Below are 18,504 nucleotides of genomic sequence, written 5' to 3'. Positions count from 1 at the left end.
CATATTAATTTATTAGATTTAATATGTTGTTGTATGTAAACTATTATCAATTTAAAGTTACAACTTTTGAATAGTTTGGACAAAATACTTAAATTGTTAATTTAAATATAACATTGCAAGGTCAACTTCAATATAAATTTCAGTTCCTCTTAAAAAACTTAAAGAATATTATGTGAATAGTTAAAAATGATAAATTGTAATGCTAAATGCAAAAACTAAATTGTAATATCAATTTAACTAAAATATTTCCTAATGATATTTTTATAATTTTTAAATGTTTTCAAATAATTAGCTTAAAATAACTTACAATAACAGTAGTTAAAAATAACTCTATATAACTTATTATATTTTACATTTAAAATCAAAAAAAATGTTTGATGTTTAAATAATTACAATGATAGAAATTAAAACGTTAAGAAAATAAATTAAAAAAAATACTTAATAATAACTACAACTATAAATAACATTAAACTATATATTATATTTTATTTTATTCATAAGTAACCCGCGAGTAGAGGTCATTCAAAAGATTGAGATTATGCAATTTTAATAGATGTATATATTATCATATAATTCAAAATAGAGTAAATTATATAAATGGTCTCTATGGTTTAGAGTAATTTGCATGTTTGGTCCCTGGCTTATTTTTTTTAACTCGGAAGGTCTCTACTATTTGTTTTTGTTACGCACTTGGTCACTGTCTTACCTAAAAAGACTATTTTTTCCCTTGGTTTTCTAGTTTATTTAAATAAACACACCACAACCTCATCCATTCATTTTACCTTACCTACCCCGTAATTTGTTCCTATTTAAATAATAGTCTTTCTAGGTAAAACAGATACCAAACGCGTAACAAAAACAAACAGTAGGGACAAAGCGCTTAACAAAAACAAATAGTAGGAACCTTTCGAGTTAAAAAAAAAAAGTGAGGGACCAAGCGCAAATCACCCAAAACCATAGGGACCATTCATGTAATTTACTCTTCAAAATAATTAATATATTATATTTCCTTACTATACAAATTATTATATCAAATTTAACAATAACATTATTGTTATATTTAAAGGAAAAAAAAAAAAAAAAAAACATGTGAAGACTTCAGTTACATAGATGTTTCTGTGCAACACGCGGGCATTTACTATATATATATATATATATATATATATATATATATATATATATATATATATATATATATATATATATATATATATATATATATATATGTTTGTGTGGTCTCTTCTCCAACCAAGGTTCTTTATCTTAGATTCTTAGCATGAATAAATTCTTAATTTGGGGAGAAAGTACGGTAATCATCAGTGTTACTTAAGTGTGCCCTAAAAATAAGATTCTCACTTCAATGCCACACAACCAATAAGAGAGAGGCTCTCTAAACTCCAGCTAAACAATACCCAAACCTTTGCCTTTATTTAAATTAAAGAATTTTCTGTTGATTTTTTTAATTACTTTTTGTTTTAAACGATAATGCATTCCTCAAATCCTTTTCCACAGCTTCCCTCATCCACCGTTGGCTTCTCTCATCCCAATTTTTTCTTTTACCATGAAAATGATGATGTTCAGTATAACTACCACCGGAAGAACGACGACCCATTTATCTCCGGCGACTTTCTTTTTCATCCCTACAACAGTTCTACTCCTCCTGCGGTTATGGAGAATGTTACTACAATCAAACAAGATTTTGTTAGGCAACAGCAGTTTTCTGAAGGATCAGGGTTGCAGTGTTCTGAAGATCATGATCTTTTAGATTCAGTAATTTCTCCGTACAACAAGAGATTAGCGACCTCGAAGAAAGATGGACATAGTAAGATCTACACAGCTCGAGGCCCAAGGGATCGAAGGGTGAGATTATCCATTGAGATCTCACGAAAGTTCTTCTGTCTTCAAGACTTGCTAGGGTTTGACAAACCAAGTCAAACCCTTGATTGGCTGTTTACCAAATCCCTCACAGCCATTAACGAGTTGGTTGAAGAAACGAGCTGCTCATCTTCAACAGTCACTGATCAATCCAAACTTACATTTCTGGAAACCATTAATGGCGGATCAGAAAAGAAACCAGTACTACCCAAGTGTGTTAGCATCAAAAAGAAGAAAACGACACGACGATGCAATAAATCTGGATTTCAGGAGGATCTTGCTAGAGACCAATGTAGGACAGAAGCAAGAGCTAGAGCTAGAGAAAGAACAAGAGAAAAACTGCTTGTTAAAAAGCTTGATGATGACTTGAAGACATTATTTCCTGATTGTTGTGATTCAGGTAACTTTTGGAGTCAAACTGAACCGAAAAATGAGTATAACGACATATGCAGGGAGTGTATAATGGATCAAGAACCTTCAATGCAATCTAAAACATTCAATCTTTCAAATTAAGAGGTTTTCATGAGCATCAAGGTGATCAAACAGTTAATGATTTAGATCTGAAATAGGTGTGCGTTTCTTTAGTAATTGTTTGTTTGCTTTTTGTTTTTTTTTTTTTTTTTGGGTGAGGTTTAACAGAAAACCATTGGGGGATTTTGATTCAGCTTAGTGGTCGAAGATCAGTTGTATTAAATAATGGTGGAGCTGGGGTAATATTGTAATTGTGTAAGTACATTGTTGTTATTGATTGGTTAATTAATCAATTGGATTGTGATTATGGAAGCATTTTATGAGTGCTTCTTGTGGTTCTTAGTTTATCCAATGTTCATCAAATAAATAAATAAATAATCTTTAACCTTAATTTGTTAATGCATGTAGCTAGTTGAGAAATTAAGCATGTTATGGTGCTTAAATTTTAAAAAGAAACCATTGTCTTTCATAGAACAACAAGTAATTCAAAACTGAAGTCTCCAGCTTCATTTTTGAGTGTATAAATCTAATGTGATTATTAATTACTATGTTATCTTCATGATGATTTCTTTCATCTGTTTATTTGCCCTATTAATTCATTATACCACACCTAAAACATTGGGTAGGATTCAACAAACTTTTCATAGCTCTTTTGTTACATTTACATTTTTGGACATAATCATTTGGACACCAGACAAAATAGTTCTAATTAGGTTTGTACATTTTATATCATTTGAATCCAAAATTGTAGTACTAAACCTTTCAAAAAATTATCTCTAGTAGGAGATTTTGTCCTGCTCTTTCCTCTTCATACTTATTGTATGTATTAAATTTAATATAATTAATTTCACTTATTGTACGTATTAAATTTAGTATAATTTCATTTGTTTATTCTAAGAGCAATCGGTATACCTTCACCACACCTCTTATTTTTCCCCAACCAACCGTCACGTCATTTTCTAATCATTATCTCATTGTAGGAAATTGTCACCCCTTACTATCTCTTATTTCTCAGATTTTTTGTAAGTATATAAGATTTATAATATAATTTATAAATGAAATCAAAATTAATAAAAATCGAATTGTTTTTCATTAATTCAAACTAAAATACTTCAAATTTATGAATAATAATTAAACATAACTAAAACATAACAATTAAAAAATACATCATGTAAATCCTCTTCCAAATCTAAGTTTGAATCCATATCCAAATCCTTAATGATAATATGTAGTTGAGTTCTATGAATATGTAGTTGAGTTCTATGAATATGTTCCATCAAATGAGCACATAAGATGTACGTTATGTTATGATGTGTATATCCAAGTACATAACCTTATGGAAATATTCCATACTAATCTACATACTATTACATAATATTCTATATGTATATGAGAATAATTCAACAAAACTTTCCTCTTTAATATTGTTAGTTGTTCCTATTGTTTGTTAAATTCTTGGTGGTTAATTGAAAACTTAATATTCAAAAAACATGTGCATTCTATAAGAATGCCTTTTTGGATCTTTATATCGCTTTCAAATAGACATGGAAAACGTATCGTGTGGTGTCATGTCGGGACAGTAAACAAATTGTGAGATTTTGATCCTAACTTGACCCATTTACTAAACGTGGCATTTCTTGTCAATCTATTTATTTTTGTGTCAAGTTCATATCGGGTTTCGGGTTAGAGGTATACTTTGAAATGGATCGTATCATATAAGGTTGAAATACTAAACATGTTGAAAAAATAGGATGTGTGTAAACGGAAATGAAAAAGTAATATTTGAGAGTGGCAAAATTCATAGTGACTTTGGTGGGAAAATGAAAAGAGTAAATGGAGGTGCAGGGTTGGATGATGAGGAGGAAAAAGTGGTTAAGGGGATTATATTTTAAGAAAGAATAGGAAAACTGGAAATAAAATTTTGACTTAGAGGGCTAATTTGTTTCCACGTTACCAAACGACACACCCAAATGTATTCTTTTACTATGGTTTTGTTTTTTGTATTCTTCTAGTTTATTTAAAGAATTAAATTTTTTGCATATGGTCAATTTCGAATCATATTTGAGTTGAAACTAATAACCATAATCTTATTCATTTAATTTTTGTTTTGTGCTATGTCAACCCGTTTAATTAAATGGGTTGAAATACCTTATCCAAACATGATTATTTTATGTCGAGGTGTTGGTTTTTTCCGTATGTTTCAAATAGGGCGTTACCTATATATTCTTAGATGAACAATTAAGTACTTGAAGAAAGGATAGGATGTTATAATATTTATGTAGTCCTAATATCTTATACCTTTTATCCAACAAAAACTCATGATCAATTAATCATGCAAAAACACAACATTTTCGTGAATCATGAAAACCATATACCATTTAAATTTCAAAAAAAAACCGCTATTAGTATATCATATGCTTATAAGCTATCATTATTTCTTTTAACATATTTCGTTAAATGTACATGTATGTATGAATGTGCGCATGCAAAACAAGTTAAGATGTCGAGAATGATAATATGATTTTGAAGACATAACATCCAACTATCCAAGTACATAATCTAGGTGGTGACACTTAGCCACCCAAATCTTTTCTTCAGTCTATCAGTTTTTAGTTGTTAAAATTTCACTATTCATCTTGTAATCAGGAACATTGATTGGACATTGTACAGCAACATTTTGTCACGTATATCCATCACTGTAGCATTATTGTTTTAGTGGATTAATTGAATTAAAATAAATTAAAAACTCGTTGAACACCCAAAAAAGTAATAATCCTAGATATGATGACAACCAAGTACTTTTCCATTGGAAACAAAGATCAAGGAGACAGCAAAGACAGAAAACTAATTTTGGAATTAGGTCATTAATTTGCTGAAGTCTTTTTAAATCAGCATTTAATATTTATTCATGTATTTATTTAAATCAGCATTTAATATTTATTTACTTTTTTATTTAACTAATTTAGGGTCGAAGAAGAAGAAGTGTGATTGGGAAAGATAAAGGAAGATGTGAAGGTTGATGGAATTGCAGAATGCAGGGTATGATCTCAAACTAGGAACCCTAGATAATTAAGAAAAGTCAAAAGAATAATTTTCAAAAAGAACCTTGAAGTTTGTATGTTTTTGCATATGGAACCCTGTGTTTACTGTTCATTCTTGTTAAACCTAACCCTGAGCTATTCTGGCTCACAGATTGACCGTTCTAGGTTTATGGTCTGGCTGACTTTCGTATCAATTTTACCTTCCACATATCATTTCAAAAGGGTTGAAATGTCAATTCTTATGGATCATTTGCTAGACGTAATGCTCCGATCTAAGAATTATCATGAGCTTTTTAAAATCCTATGCAAAAACATGTCATTTGAAAAGAATAAAATAAATAAATTTCTGGTCATTTTATATGACTAGTAATAATAATAATAATACCTCAATTATTTCTTGTATTATTTTACTTAAGAAATGTACGCGCGTTGAATTAGAATCAATTAAAGATGAAAAATTATGTAATTTTAGTTTCTGATGCGTGTCTCTTGTGTATTATAAAAGTGAATTTTTGATACAGGACTGATACATTGGTTTTTACTATAATTTTATTTGTTTTTTCTTAAATACCGGAAATACATTTTACTGATATTGAAATAGGGACTTTAAAAACATGTAGTTTCCTTGGAATAACTTGATTGTGTATGCTAGTATAGTAGTATCCTTCAAAATATTCTTTAGAAATTCATTTTTAAAATACATTAAACAAAAACTTGAGGACATGATTTTATCAAGTGTCTTATAAAAATAGGGGTAATAATTATCAATTATTTTTGTAGTTACAGATGATAGGGTAATATAATAATTATTAAATATTTTTGTAGTTACAGATGATAACATTGAAATGAATTTGATAATGTTAATGGTTAGTACGTTCAAATTATGGATTCAAATCACTTTTACCTCACTACAACATAAACGAAAATTGGCTAAAATGGAGTATGTTTCGAAAAGAACTCATGGATCTTAAAAACGTATTTAAAATCAAGGGAGAATTTCCCTTCTTAAATATCGAAATATCGTGTTTACCCAACCTAATTTCAAAATATCATATTTTAACCTTCATAAGATTTTAAAATATCAAATTTGTCCAAATCTTTAAATTTAATATTTTTAAAAATTTTATAATCATTTTAAATTCTTATCTTTATTAATTGACCATTATACCCTTTTATAAATATAACTAGAACATATCATTTATATCCTTCGTAAACTTCCAAGTTTCAACATATTATATTTACCGAGTTCTAAATTTATCTTTTTTTTTCTAAAATTTGTCATTAAACAAAAACTAATGTATGAGTTTTACACCATAGATTTTGAATAAATATTGTTTTAAATGCTCTTCGTGCTTTCGATTTCAATATATTGTTTTTTTATTATTTAGTTGAGAAGATTGAATATGATGCTTGCTTTTATGGATCCTAGAATTGGGACAATAATATAAATCTAGATGTGTTTGTATTCGTTGCCCACAACGGCACACCCTATGCTTCTTAGGTTTTATGGAAGCTCCTGTGATTAGCTCGCAATCAAAATTTCATTTCAAAATTAAACTTAGAACTTAAAAGCATCTTTAATGGAGATTTTTTATTAGGTTAATGTTATAAATGTATACTAACAACATAAAGTATAGTAAAATTACGAATCGGATGTTGCTTGAAGATAATAAAATTATAATCAGTATAAGCATTACATAATGTATATTAATAAACTATTTGACTTTTGAACAATCTAAATATATCTCTAAGCCACATGTGATTGTAATATAGAAGACAATTCCAACAATATATATAAGATTATTTTAACTTTTTCTTTAAACAGCCATTTTAAAATTTTAAAATTCATTATAAAATTTTAAAAATATATAAAAAAAATAAAGATTTGAGTAAATATGATATTTTGAAAGATTATCAAGGATAAATATGATATTTCGAAATTAGACTGGACAAATACGATATTTTGATGTTAAGAAGGACATATACGAAAGTCTCCCTAAAATCAAAGTGTGTGCATATATCGGGCGTTTGCGATTTACTTATTTAAAAATTAAAAACTAACTTACGTTTTTTAATAGTTTAATATTTTATTCGATGTTAAAGTTATGTTTTTAAAAAATATTTTGATTATCTTATTTGGTACCAAAACCTAATAAGTTGATAAATTATTTTTTAATTTTTGGTTTTGGTTTAAATGGTCTCTTAACTTAATTTTTTGCTTTCTAGGTGTACAAAGTTCATATTGACCTGCTTATTTGGTCGGTGTTATCTATTGCATTCGGTTACCTCTCACACCTAACCATTCTTGTTGAATAAACCTAGCGATGATGTGGCTACATAGGTGGATCCACCTTGGAGCCTGGGGTATCCAGGATACCCCTAAAAAAGTTTTCAGTAGTATATTTTGTTTATGTTGAGCTTGAAGTGTCTTCTTCCCCATTAAAACCCTAGCCGACCTCACTTCTTTTTCAGTCTTTTTCTCTCGGGTTTGATAGCTAAGAGGGAGGGAGAAGCGATTCAAATGGTCCAAGGGAAGGTGACTAAGTGTAATGGTTAAGAGGCTTTCAAAGATTCAAACATTTGTATGTTTAAATCGAGCAAAAAGACCATGGATACGTAGGTGCGTCATCTCTTGATAACAAATGAAGACATTATGTTTTTGACACAACTGACCACTCGGGTTTAACCATATAAGCGGAATCTACCCTTAAGCCAATTTATCTAATGAAAACAGTTTTTGGAAATTGCTATTTACCCCCCTTGAGATGTATGTAATGTTTATTCAAAGAATAATGATTTATTATTATTATTATTATTATTATTATTATTATTATTATTGTCTTTTATAACAATTAAAAGAATTAATTACTTGAATCGAAACGAATGTTACAGATATCGATTATCACTATTTGCAATTAATCGCTTTCGTAAAATGAAAGAGTGAAGAAGTGAATTTTAAAACGTAACTTTGTTATGGAAGTTGAACTTTATGCCTAATGCAATTACGGTTTTTATTTTTTTTCTTACTGTATATTACTTGATTTTTTTTTTTTTTTGCGAAGATACCCCTTTACTTGGACCCTGAATCCGCCACTGTGTGGCTACCTAGTTAGACCATGTGGCTTCCACATAGAAATATTTATTAATTTCACTTTTTATATATATAATTTGTTTCCTACACCCATATATAGAGCTCCAGAAGAAGAATCAAGTTGATTTCCTACCATTGTCAATTTACATGCCATCACTATCAATTTTCTAGAACATTCGGATTTTAGGCATACCTTCAAGAACGTGTACCTAGTGAAAACAAAATCAAAACAAACATATATTTCATCTCAACACTATCACCACCACAATTTATTCCACCGGTGAAACACAAAATCAAATTTCGTGAATTTATTCCACCACCATTGATTTCCCAAATAAAAACATAATTGAACCTAGCAAAAAAATTGTAGTTACATGCTAGGAGATAGTAGAAAAAATCAAACCTAACAAAAACTGAACGCAACAAACTTTGAACAAAACAATATGGATAATCTTAACGTCCAAGGTGGAGGAAGTGAGGACCAAAATCAAATTTCGGGAATTTATTCCACCACCATATATTTTTACATGTTATATGACATAATAAACGTTTTCGAGTCGTTAAAGGAAGGTTTCACCACTCCATACAAATGATCCATCTACGTTTTCACGAGGTCCTAATTGCAATGATGTGTTTTGTAAGAGAAATTATAGTACCAACATCTGTTAATATAACAAGACATATCTTGGAACGACGTAGACGGATAAAAAACATATTTCTTGGAGCAGTAGATGCACTAGACGGAACACTTGTACATGCAATTGTGTCTGTTGATGAACAAACTCGCTATAGGGGAAGAGGAAAATGTGAATGTTATCAAAATGTAAAAGAAATTTGTGATTTTGATATGATACTCACCTTTGTATGGGTTGAATGGGAGGGCATAACACATGATTCAAAAGTTTTGAATCCTAACGTGCAAGGTGGAGGAAGTGAGGGCCAAAATCAAATTTCGGGAATCCTAACGTGCAAGGTGGAGGAAGTGAGGGCCAAAATCAATATTCAAGATGACTTATTTACAAACTTTGAATAAAACAATATGGATAATCCTAACGTGCAAGGTGGAGGGAGTGAGGGCCAAAATCAAATTTCTGGAATTTATTGCACCACCACATATTTTTACATGTTATATGACATAATAAACGTTTTTGAATCGTTAAAGGAAGGTTTCACCACTCCTTACAAATGATTCATCTACGTTTTCACGAGGTCCTAAGTGCAATGATGTGTTTTGAATGACAAATTATAGTACCAACAAATATAACAAGACATATCTCATAACTAACTTTGAACAAAACAATATGGATAATCCTAATGTGCAAGGTGGAGGAAGTGAGGGCCCAAATATACAAGGCATACAATGGGGTTCAGAAGTCATTGAATATATGACTACTTTAAGTAACCAGATTGATAATCAACTATTTTTAAATTGTGAGCATTAAATATCTATGCAAATTATTATGTTGTTTTTTTATGTGTATTTCAATTTGTATTTGGATTTTATATGACAATTTGTATTTAGATTTTAAATGATGTATTTTTTATATAGATTTTATGTGATAGTTTGTATGTGTATAATTATTTTATCTAGCACAACATAAGGGTAACACATTCATTTCTCATCATTCGCCACAGTCAATCAGATAAATAATCAAACAACATAAACTCGGTCAGATTTGGACACAGTCAGAACTTCTAACCCAGTCAGCTTCTAACTCAGTTATCAACTATCAAACGGCCCCTTAGCAGGTTCGTCCAAAGGGGTGACAGACTTCTAAGGTAAAAATCGGCGAGAGGGTAAAAACAAACAAATTAATGCAAGTTTGAGGCATAAACGGAAATAAAATTCAACTTTGGGCAAAACCGACAAAACACTGCAAACTTAAGGGTTTTTATGACATTAACCATTTAAACACTTAAAATTATTTATTACCAATGTCAAATCATAATAAGTTAAGAATCATTTTGAATAAGGATTCTCATACAGCCCCTTAGGTCGGATGGAGTAAAGGAAGATGGGATCGCAGTACCACTGGTACTGTTGAGAACCTTACTTAAAGTATGAGCGGGTTGAGGTTTTGGTCTCACATGCGGGTTGAGGAACCCGATTTCAACTCTCTCTCTCTCTCTCTCTCTCGCTCTCTCTCTCTCTCTCTCTCAATTGCTTAAGGATTTGTACCATATTTTGTTTTGTGTGTTTTTAATTGAGTTGGTTAAATAGGTTAGGAAATATATTGTTTCAATGTGTTGTGGGTTAGGAAAGATAGAAGAAATATAGGAGAAAAAAATGATATATATAGATGTGGTAATAGATTGAATGATATTCATACTCCTATCATCTTTAAGTCCTCTTCTCGATTATCATTGACAACTGTGATCCTAAAATATAGATTCAAAACCACACAATTTATTAGTCGGCAGCTTAGTGTCCAAATCAAAATACAACTCCATAATATGAAATATATGAACATATAAACATTTCAAATTTTCCTTGAAAACCCATTTCCCTCGAAAACCTTCCGAAATATTATTATTAGTTTTTTTATTATTACTATTATTATTATTATTTTGACCATTTTCAGAACAAAATATTTGATATTGATTTTATATTATTATTATTATTATTATTATTATTATTATTATTATTATTATTATTATTACACGTACACATTCATATTAGTAATGTTATTATTATCATCATTATAAGGATAGTAATAATAATCAGTAGTGTAAAATTTTCAATAAGTCTCCGATTAATCCATTGGCGGTGACTAAGCGGCCTAGCGATTAATCTATGTCTAGACAATTACTAGGTTATTGGAGCCGAATAACTTTTAACATTTTGAAGAAGTTACATCAAAAAAATATTTAAGAAAGTATTAGTGTTGTATTAGTTATATTAACTTATGTTGTTATGATATTAATTGTATTTACATATTTTATTACGTGTTTATAATAATAATAATAATAATAATAATAATAATAATAATAAATACAAAAATGGTTCCTATGGTTTACTAAATGTCACAAGTTCGGACATTGATCTTTTTTATATGAAAGATCATTATGGTTTATAAACTTGTCAGTGTTGTAAAACTCGCCGACTTAGCCAATTACTCCTCCGAGTACTCGCTACTCCCCTCTTGTCGAGGCGAGTTACATAATCTTGAGTACTCCCCGATCGGCCTCTTATTGAACTGAGTAGTGTTGTGAAATTCGGTCACTTCGGTGATTAATATGTATAATATACTTAATGATTTATTATTTAACAGACACACATGCAATTTTTACTACATATATATCTTAAATTTTTAGTAATTATTCACGAAGTGAGACCATTATGTGTTTTTCATTTTTTGTGTATTCATATGTATCCAATTTTGTTATATATTTCAATCAACTTATGATTTTGACATATAGAATTTCCCTAAAAATATTTCTACACAAATTTCCAAATCCGAGTACTCCTGAGTACTCACTACTTGGTAGTCGGCCGAACAGGTACCGAGTAACGAGTTCTACAACTTTGCTTGTATAAATGGTTCGTGTGGTTTGTAAAACTTGTACGATGGTTATTTCATTGGTTAGCTTCAATAGAATTTTGTGATTTTAGTGATTAACTTTAATATTTGGTTATACACAATGTAACACAAAAAAAAATTATATGAAATTACCAAACGATTTTGAAATTATGTAAAGTGTAACACCGCAGATTCGGGCTAGTCAATTTAGAAACAACAAGCATCAAAAATGACTTTTTAATAGAAGATTATTTAGAATAAATAATCTTAACCAAGTTATAGTATATGTCACAAGCATTTTGTATATATAAAGAACGCAGAAATCCGAGTTATAACGAATAAATTATGACTCATCGAAGTTTTACGGCAAAACCGGCACGACACCGGGAATCATAAAAAGTAAGTTTGCGATAAAATATTTTTTAGCCTTATCGATCTAAACGAAATTTCTAGCATACGATAAACCGAGAGTGTGCATAAAAAGAACGTCAAAATATGACTTTGTATGAGGAAGTTATGATTTTTCTACGATTTAGCATAGCAGTGCACATCCCGGAATTTGAATTTTAGATTGATCGATTTTTGGTCGACGCAACCTAAATGAGAAATGAATATCTCATTAATAGGAGCTCAACGATAAAAATACATACAAAAACAGAGTCCTTATGTAGAAGTTATGAATTTTACACAGTCATTTAACAGTGTAATCTTCTCATACTGTTAAATTTAAAATCGGTCGAGAATTAGCTGATGGAGTCAAAAGGAGAGTTGTAGATATTATCAATACCTATGCGTGGATATAAAGAATTTTGAAAACAGAGCTCGTGTGCGAAAGTTACGAGGTTTAGAAGTTAGCATGGTGTTGTTGCGAAGGGGGTGACGTGGCTGAATCTGGGTCATTGCTTTCTCCCCAAGCCTTGCCACCAGATGATGACATGTGGCACTAACTCGACGAGTTTGAGGCCAAAACTCGACGAGTTGAGCTATGTTTCAGCCTATAAATACCTTGTGAAATCATCTTCATTTCTCACACCAAAACCCACTTCCCTCTCACTCTAACTTCTCTCTAAACCTCCTAAAATCCCTTTAAAGCCCTAGTAACCTCAAGGTGCTAGAGGAAAGCCCCAGAGCACCCGAAGGCTCCGAGAAAAAAAGTTTTTCGGCTCAGAAGCTCTGCTCCAGCGGAGCTCGGTTTTTAGCAAAACCCATTGTAAATGAGATACGCCTACCCTACTTTAAATATAGCTTATATTTAAATATAATAAGATTTATCAATGATTCAAAGTCGTTACACTGGTTGAACTACTTACGGGAGAGGTGTCTAGAATGGTCATGTTGGGTTTGGTTGTTGGATTTCTGAAAAGCTATATGCCGAAATGGTCCTGTCTCCCAACTGTCCTGCCTGGCTGATCCTTACTTAATAGATCATGAAGTAGACTCTGAGTTAATGATGAATCTAGACTAATAATTAGTCACAATAAAAATTAGACTAAAATCTAGTAGTAATGATACTAGGTTTCATCGAAGGAAAATAAATTAAGCAAAGTGTTGTCTGAGTTCGGAATCACCACTTTAACATGTGAGTGCATAGTTACTTTCATTTTATACATAGATATGAAGTATTTATTATAAATTACGTGCTATGTGTGCATATTATCTGCGTACTTAATATTTATGTTGGATGAACAAAAATATACATGTTTAATTGTTTTTAAACTTTATATGTATTTGATACCTATAATTGTGATGGGTAAAAGATGGGTACATTAAAGATGAGATGCATGATGAGCGATGAAAAAAAATGAGATGAATGATGAGCAATGATATATGAGTGATAAAATATAGTGAGAAGTGATGAACCAAACGATGAACCAAGCTATGGTCACGTCATCTAGCAGAGTATATATGACAACCACAAACTATTCTAGACAGTTCAGTGGAACACTAGCAGGCTCGCAACTTGTAGGTGTTGTGAATGATATGTTCACCCGGTGTACTCTAAAAACCCATTGACATGTATTGCGGGTGGACTCCCGAAAATAATACTGTCAATAAATGAGATAAACCCTTACAGTTATGGACTTAGCGCCTATTGGATGAAGCCTAGCAACTATGGACTTAGTGCATGTTATATAAACCCTGGAAACAATGGACTTCGTACCTATTCCTTAGGACAATCCTTAGGAATAAATAATGAGGAATAGACGATTCATAGAGAAGATACTTAAGAATAAAGAAGATAATGGGGATGGGTAATGGGCTAATTGTTTGATGATGAAACATAATATCTATATTATTGTGGATTGAAAACCCTATGTACTCACAAGGGTTTTCCAACCTGACCCACTCAGTTTATTTGCATCACAGGTGTCGATATGAAGCTACATTACACCGAGAGATTAAGGATATGTAGATCACTGGTGTAAATGAATATAAGGTATGTTTATGCTTATGTTTATGTATTGACGATGACAACCCAAAGTTTTAAAATGAATAAAATACATTTCTTCGGAAATGCTTTGATAACATATTTATCATGTATTTCTGGAAACAAATTCCGCAACACTTTTCTTTAAAAGGTTACTTCGATTTGAAAATAAAGCATAAACAAATCGGTCTTTTCAGGCCGTGAAAATGGGGATGTCACATAAAGTATACTTGAAATTGTTTAATCCTTCATAATATTATTAAAATAATAAACATGTTGAAAAAAATGAAACAATTTTATGTTGAATAATATAACTTAAAGTAAGGAACGAAGAGATTTGAAGGGGAGGGTCAGTATTGCGCCACACATCACATGCACGACAGTTTTTAAGTCAGAAGTCATTTAAAAAATAAACAATTCTAAAAGGCCAAGTCTTGCGCGTGTTCTTTGCGACGCAGCCAGAAGTGGTCAGAAGTGGTTTTTTTAGAAAAACAAACAACCCCTTAGCGTGAATATTTGTTCTTCATCATACGATCATCTGGTAATCAATTTTGGTGATCTATTTCTTGGGTTTTGTAACATCCCGAGACTAGGTATATCTCAATATCCCTTACTTTATTTTAGTTGTCAAGTTTGGCCCTTAATTGAGAAAAGGTGGTAGTTGAGTACGCAGGGCGTATGCATGTGTACGCTCAGCATACTCATGTGTGTGATTTGGACGTGTAAGCCACCTAGTACGCTGGGCGTACCAGAGGGTACGTTGGGCATACTAGGCTCAGAGTGAAAACCCTAATTGTATGGTGTGCCCCTATTTATGGAACATGGTGGCCTCATTTCTGGTCAAGATTTATGGTCATCAACTCCCCTCAAAACCCTAATTTCCGTTTTTTTAGCTTGAGTGGCCATTTGAAACTTTTGAGTGTTCTTTTTGGGATTCGTTGAGTGAAGAAGGAGCTTTGAAGAGAGTAGAGTTGGAGTCCAAGCTTTGGATCTGAGTTTCCCTGTGGTTGGTGTATCATTTGGAGGTATCAAGCTCAAAGCTTTCTTATTGTTTTGATTTGTGCATATTATGGTTCATTTTAGAGTTTATGTCCCAAAGCTTGAAGCTTTATGAGTTTGTTGAACTCCATAGCCTAATACTTGTGTGACGACCGTCAATTTCCGGTCAAGTCAAAGTCAAATAAAGTCAACAAGTCAGACCGGTCAACTCAGCTAACCCTCGTATATTAGGGTTTTCATTATGCTTTCTATTGTACAACTCGCTATGTTAATATAGAGTATCACTTAGAAGTGTCATGTGTTCAGAAATTCTAAACCCTAATCGGTGTAAGTGATGAAACTACTCGATAAAACATTATTCCAAACCCCTCGGGGTGTATAACAATCATAACAAGGAAAAACGGGGCTTACAAACCTTGCATTTCGAAGTTAAACACTCACAAAAGTTGCAAATAAAGTCTCTCTAAATCTCTCTCGCTCTATATCTCTCAATCTGAAATCTCTCCCAAATCTCTCCAAGCATGTGAAATCTCTCCCAAATCTCTCCAAGTATGTGAAATCTCTCCCAAATCTCTCCAAGTATGTGAAATCTCTCCTAAATCTCTCCGAGTATGTGAAATCTCTCCCAAATCTCTCCAATCATGTGAAATCTCTCCAAGCATGTGAAATCTCTCCCAAATCTCTCTCATAACCTCCCTCAACTTTTTAAAATCATTTGGGGCATCCCGACCCTTAACCGAGTCAAAAATCGCTCGAAACGAAAAGATTTCTTGAAAAATAACCTATTAGGACCGAAGTCCCTATTAGGGCCGAAGCTTCTCTATAAGGGCCGAAAGTACTAAGGACCGAACTGATGAAGGACCGAACCCGAAGCTGCTGAACCGAACCCTGATGAACCGAAACTAGCTTAAGACCGAACCAAGCCCTTCAGACCGAACCCACTTTTGGCCTATTTCGCCTTCGGGCTATTTCGGGTCATCTCGCCTTCGGTCCATGGCAGTAGGGACCGAACCTCGGTCCTATCCGAGCAACTTCGCAGGAAGGCCCATTTCACCTGGTTTTCGACCACGACTTCGTTATAAGCCCGTTTTCGATGGATTTCGCCTGGGATTTTCATACAAACCTTTATTTTATTAATTTTAACACTCTAAGATCATAAAATAAACTTATCCTAAGGATTTTAGTATTAAAACCCACCCCTTTTCTTAAGAGTTAAGGCAAAGTACAAAAGTTGAGTCCATGGACTTTTCCCAAAAGCTATGACACATTCTATTCACTATTCATTCTTTATGCTTTGTGTCACTATTCACATCAGCCATTACCCACTCTTTGTACCTTTTACCTTTCCCCACAAGCTTCCTTAACACACACACACACACACACCAAGAGTCAACCACTCTTACACCTTTCTAAAAATCACCAACAACTTCACCTTTTAGCAAAATACACTTTTCTCTCTCACTCTTCTCTCCAAAATCTCGAATTCTCCAGGAGTTCTAAGGCTTCTCATCCACCTTTGGTAAGATATTTCATCCCTCACTTGTTTTCCTTACACTTCTTCACTCAAATCAAGGGTTCCTTACACAAATATCGTCATATTTGTTGTTGGATCTTCGAATCTTCAAGCATCTCCCAAGTGTTCTTGAGTTGAACACTTCTTTTCTTCATCATCCATCTACTGAAATCACTCAAGGTGAGTTCATACCCCCTATCTTTTCATGTTTTTCTTAAGTTTTAAGGGGGGGAATACAAGTTAGAGTAAATTACACGAATGGTCCCTATGGTTTGGGGTAATTTGCGCGTTTGGTCCCTAACTTATTTTTTTAACTCGGAAGGTCCCTACTACTTGTTTTTGTTACGTGCTTGGTCCCTACGGTTTGTTTTTGTTACATGTTTGGTCTATATCTTACCTAAAAAGACTATTATTTAAATAGGAAAAAATTGTGGGGTAGGTAAGGTAAGGTGAGTGGAGTGGGGTTCAGGGTGTGCTTACTTAAATAAATTAAAATATCAAGGGCAAATAGTATCTTTAGGTAAGACAGGGACCAAGCGCGTAACAAAAACAAACATTAGGGACCTTCCAATTTAAAAAATAAGTTAGGGACCAAACACGTAAATTAACCTAAACCATAGGGACCATTCGTGTAATTTACACCAAGAAAACAACTAAACTCATCCATCAGCTTTCATCAGAAAAGTTTAACTCCATTCACGGACTATTTTGGGCAACTTAAAAATTTTAGTTTTCAAATTTGTATTAGGTGAAAATATTTCAGGTTTATACCTTTAAAATGACTACTTGCACATCTTCATACGATTTTTATACAATTTATGGTGATTTTTATAAAACTGCCTATCATTTCAAGAACAAATTAGAGGTCACTAAAAATCATAATAAAATTTTTGAACAAACTAGACACAATTTCTAAACTCTCAGAATTTATGGATTCTGATTTCGACTTTTCATGATTTTTCTATAACTTTTCTAAAAACAGGAACAGAAAAGCTAAACCTAGAAAAATAGTTAACAAATTCATTTACACCTTGTAACTTGCTGAGCAAGGTGTGTACTTTTATGTAAATATATGTTGTTATATTACATGTTATTTCACCTTAGTAAAAGGTATATATCAGAAAACAAAATGGTTTTTACCTTTACAAAAATATAGTAGTTAACTATAATAAACAAAGTTATATCCATTGCATTTAAACGTTTTGATAAACTATAATAGATATAGTTTATGTTCAACTACTACTACCATTATTTGATAAACTATAATTAGTATGGAAACGTCAGCACGGGACATCTAGGTCATAGCATGGTTATAATAACTCAAATGGAGTATTAACAAAACATAGGATTTATGGGATTTCATTCATTTAAACTTACTTATACTATTATTAGTATGGAAAACACTAGTACATTTTCGGTGTTTGGTTTTAAGACTACATTCCACCTAGAATTGTTAGTTTTCAGCTATAATTACTAAGTGTATATGCTAGAGTTATATAAAATTTAGTCGTGATCAACTTAGAATTGGTGGGTCCGCCTTATTTCATGTTCCTTGTTTGGTTGTG

The 18,504-nt window shown here is 31.8% G+C and overlaps 1 protein-coding gene across 1 annotated transcript; it reads left to right on the top strand.

The window, feature by feature from the left end:
- The first annotated feature begins 1,268 nt into the window (after positions 1-1,268).
- On the top strand, positions 1,269-2,662 carry LOC145100782 (uncharacterized). The gene has a single exon (XM_079037918.1). The coding sequence runs from the start codon at positions 1,486-1,488 to the stop codon at positions 2,386-2,388; it is 903 nt and encodes a 300-aa protein (XP_078894044.1). The 5' UTR covers positions 1,269-1,485; the 3' UTR covers positions 2,389-2,662.
- The last annotated feature ends 15,842 nt before the right edge of the window (positions 2,663-18,504 follow it).

This window comes from Lactuca serriola, chromosome 4, assembly GCF_051521515.1.
Source record: "Lactuca serriola cultivar US96UC23 chromosome 4, Lser_US96UC23_V15, whole genome shotgun sequence".
Taxonomy (NCBI): Eukaryota; Viridiplantae; Streptophyta; class Magnoliopsida; order Asterales; family Asteraceae; genus Lactuca; species Lactuca serriola.
Note: the sequence above shows the minus strand (reverse complement) of the source record. Positions and strands in the feature narration are given on the sequence as shown.

Bases quoted from the DNA above. Each gene is read 5' to 3' on its own strand.
- LOC145100782 (XM_079037918.1), top strand. From the start codon at position 1,486: ATGCATTCCTCAAATCCTTTTCCACAGCTTCCCTCATCCACCGTTGGC.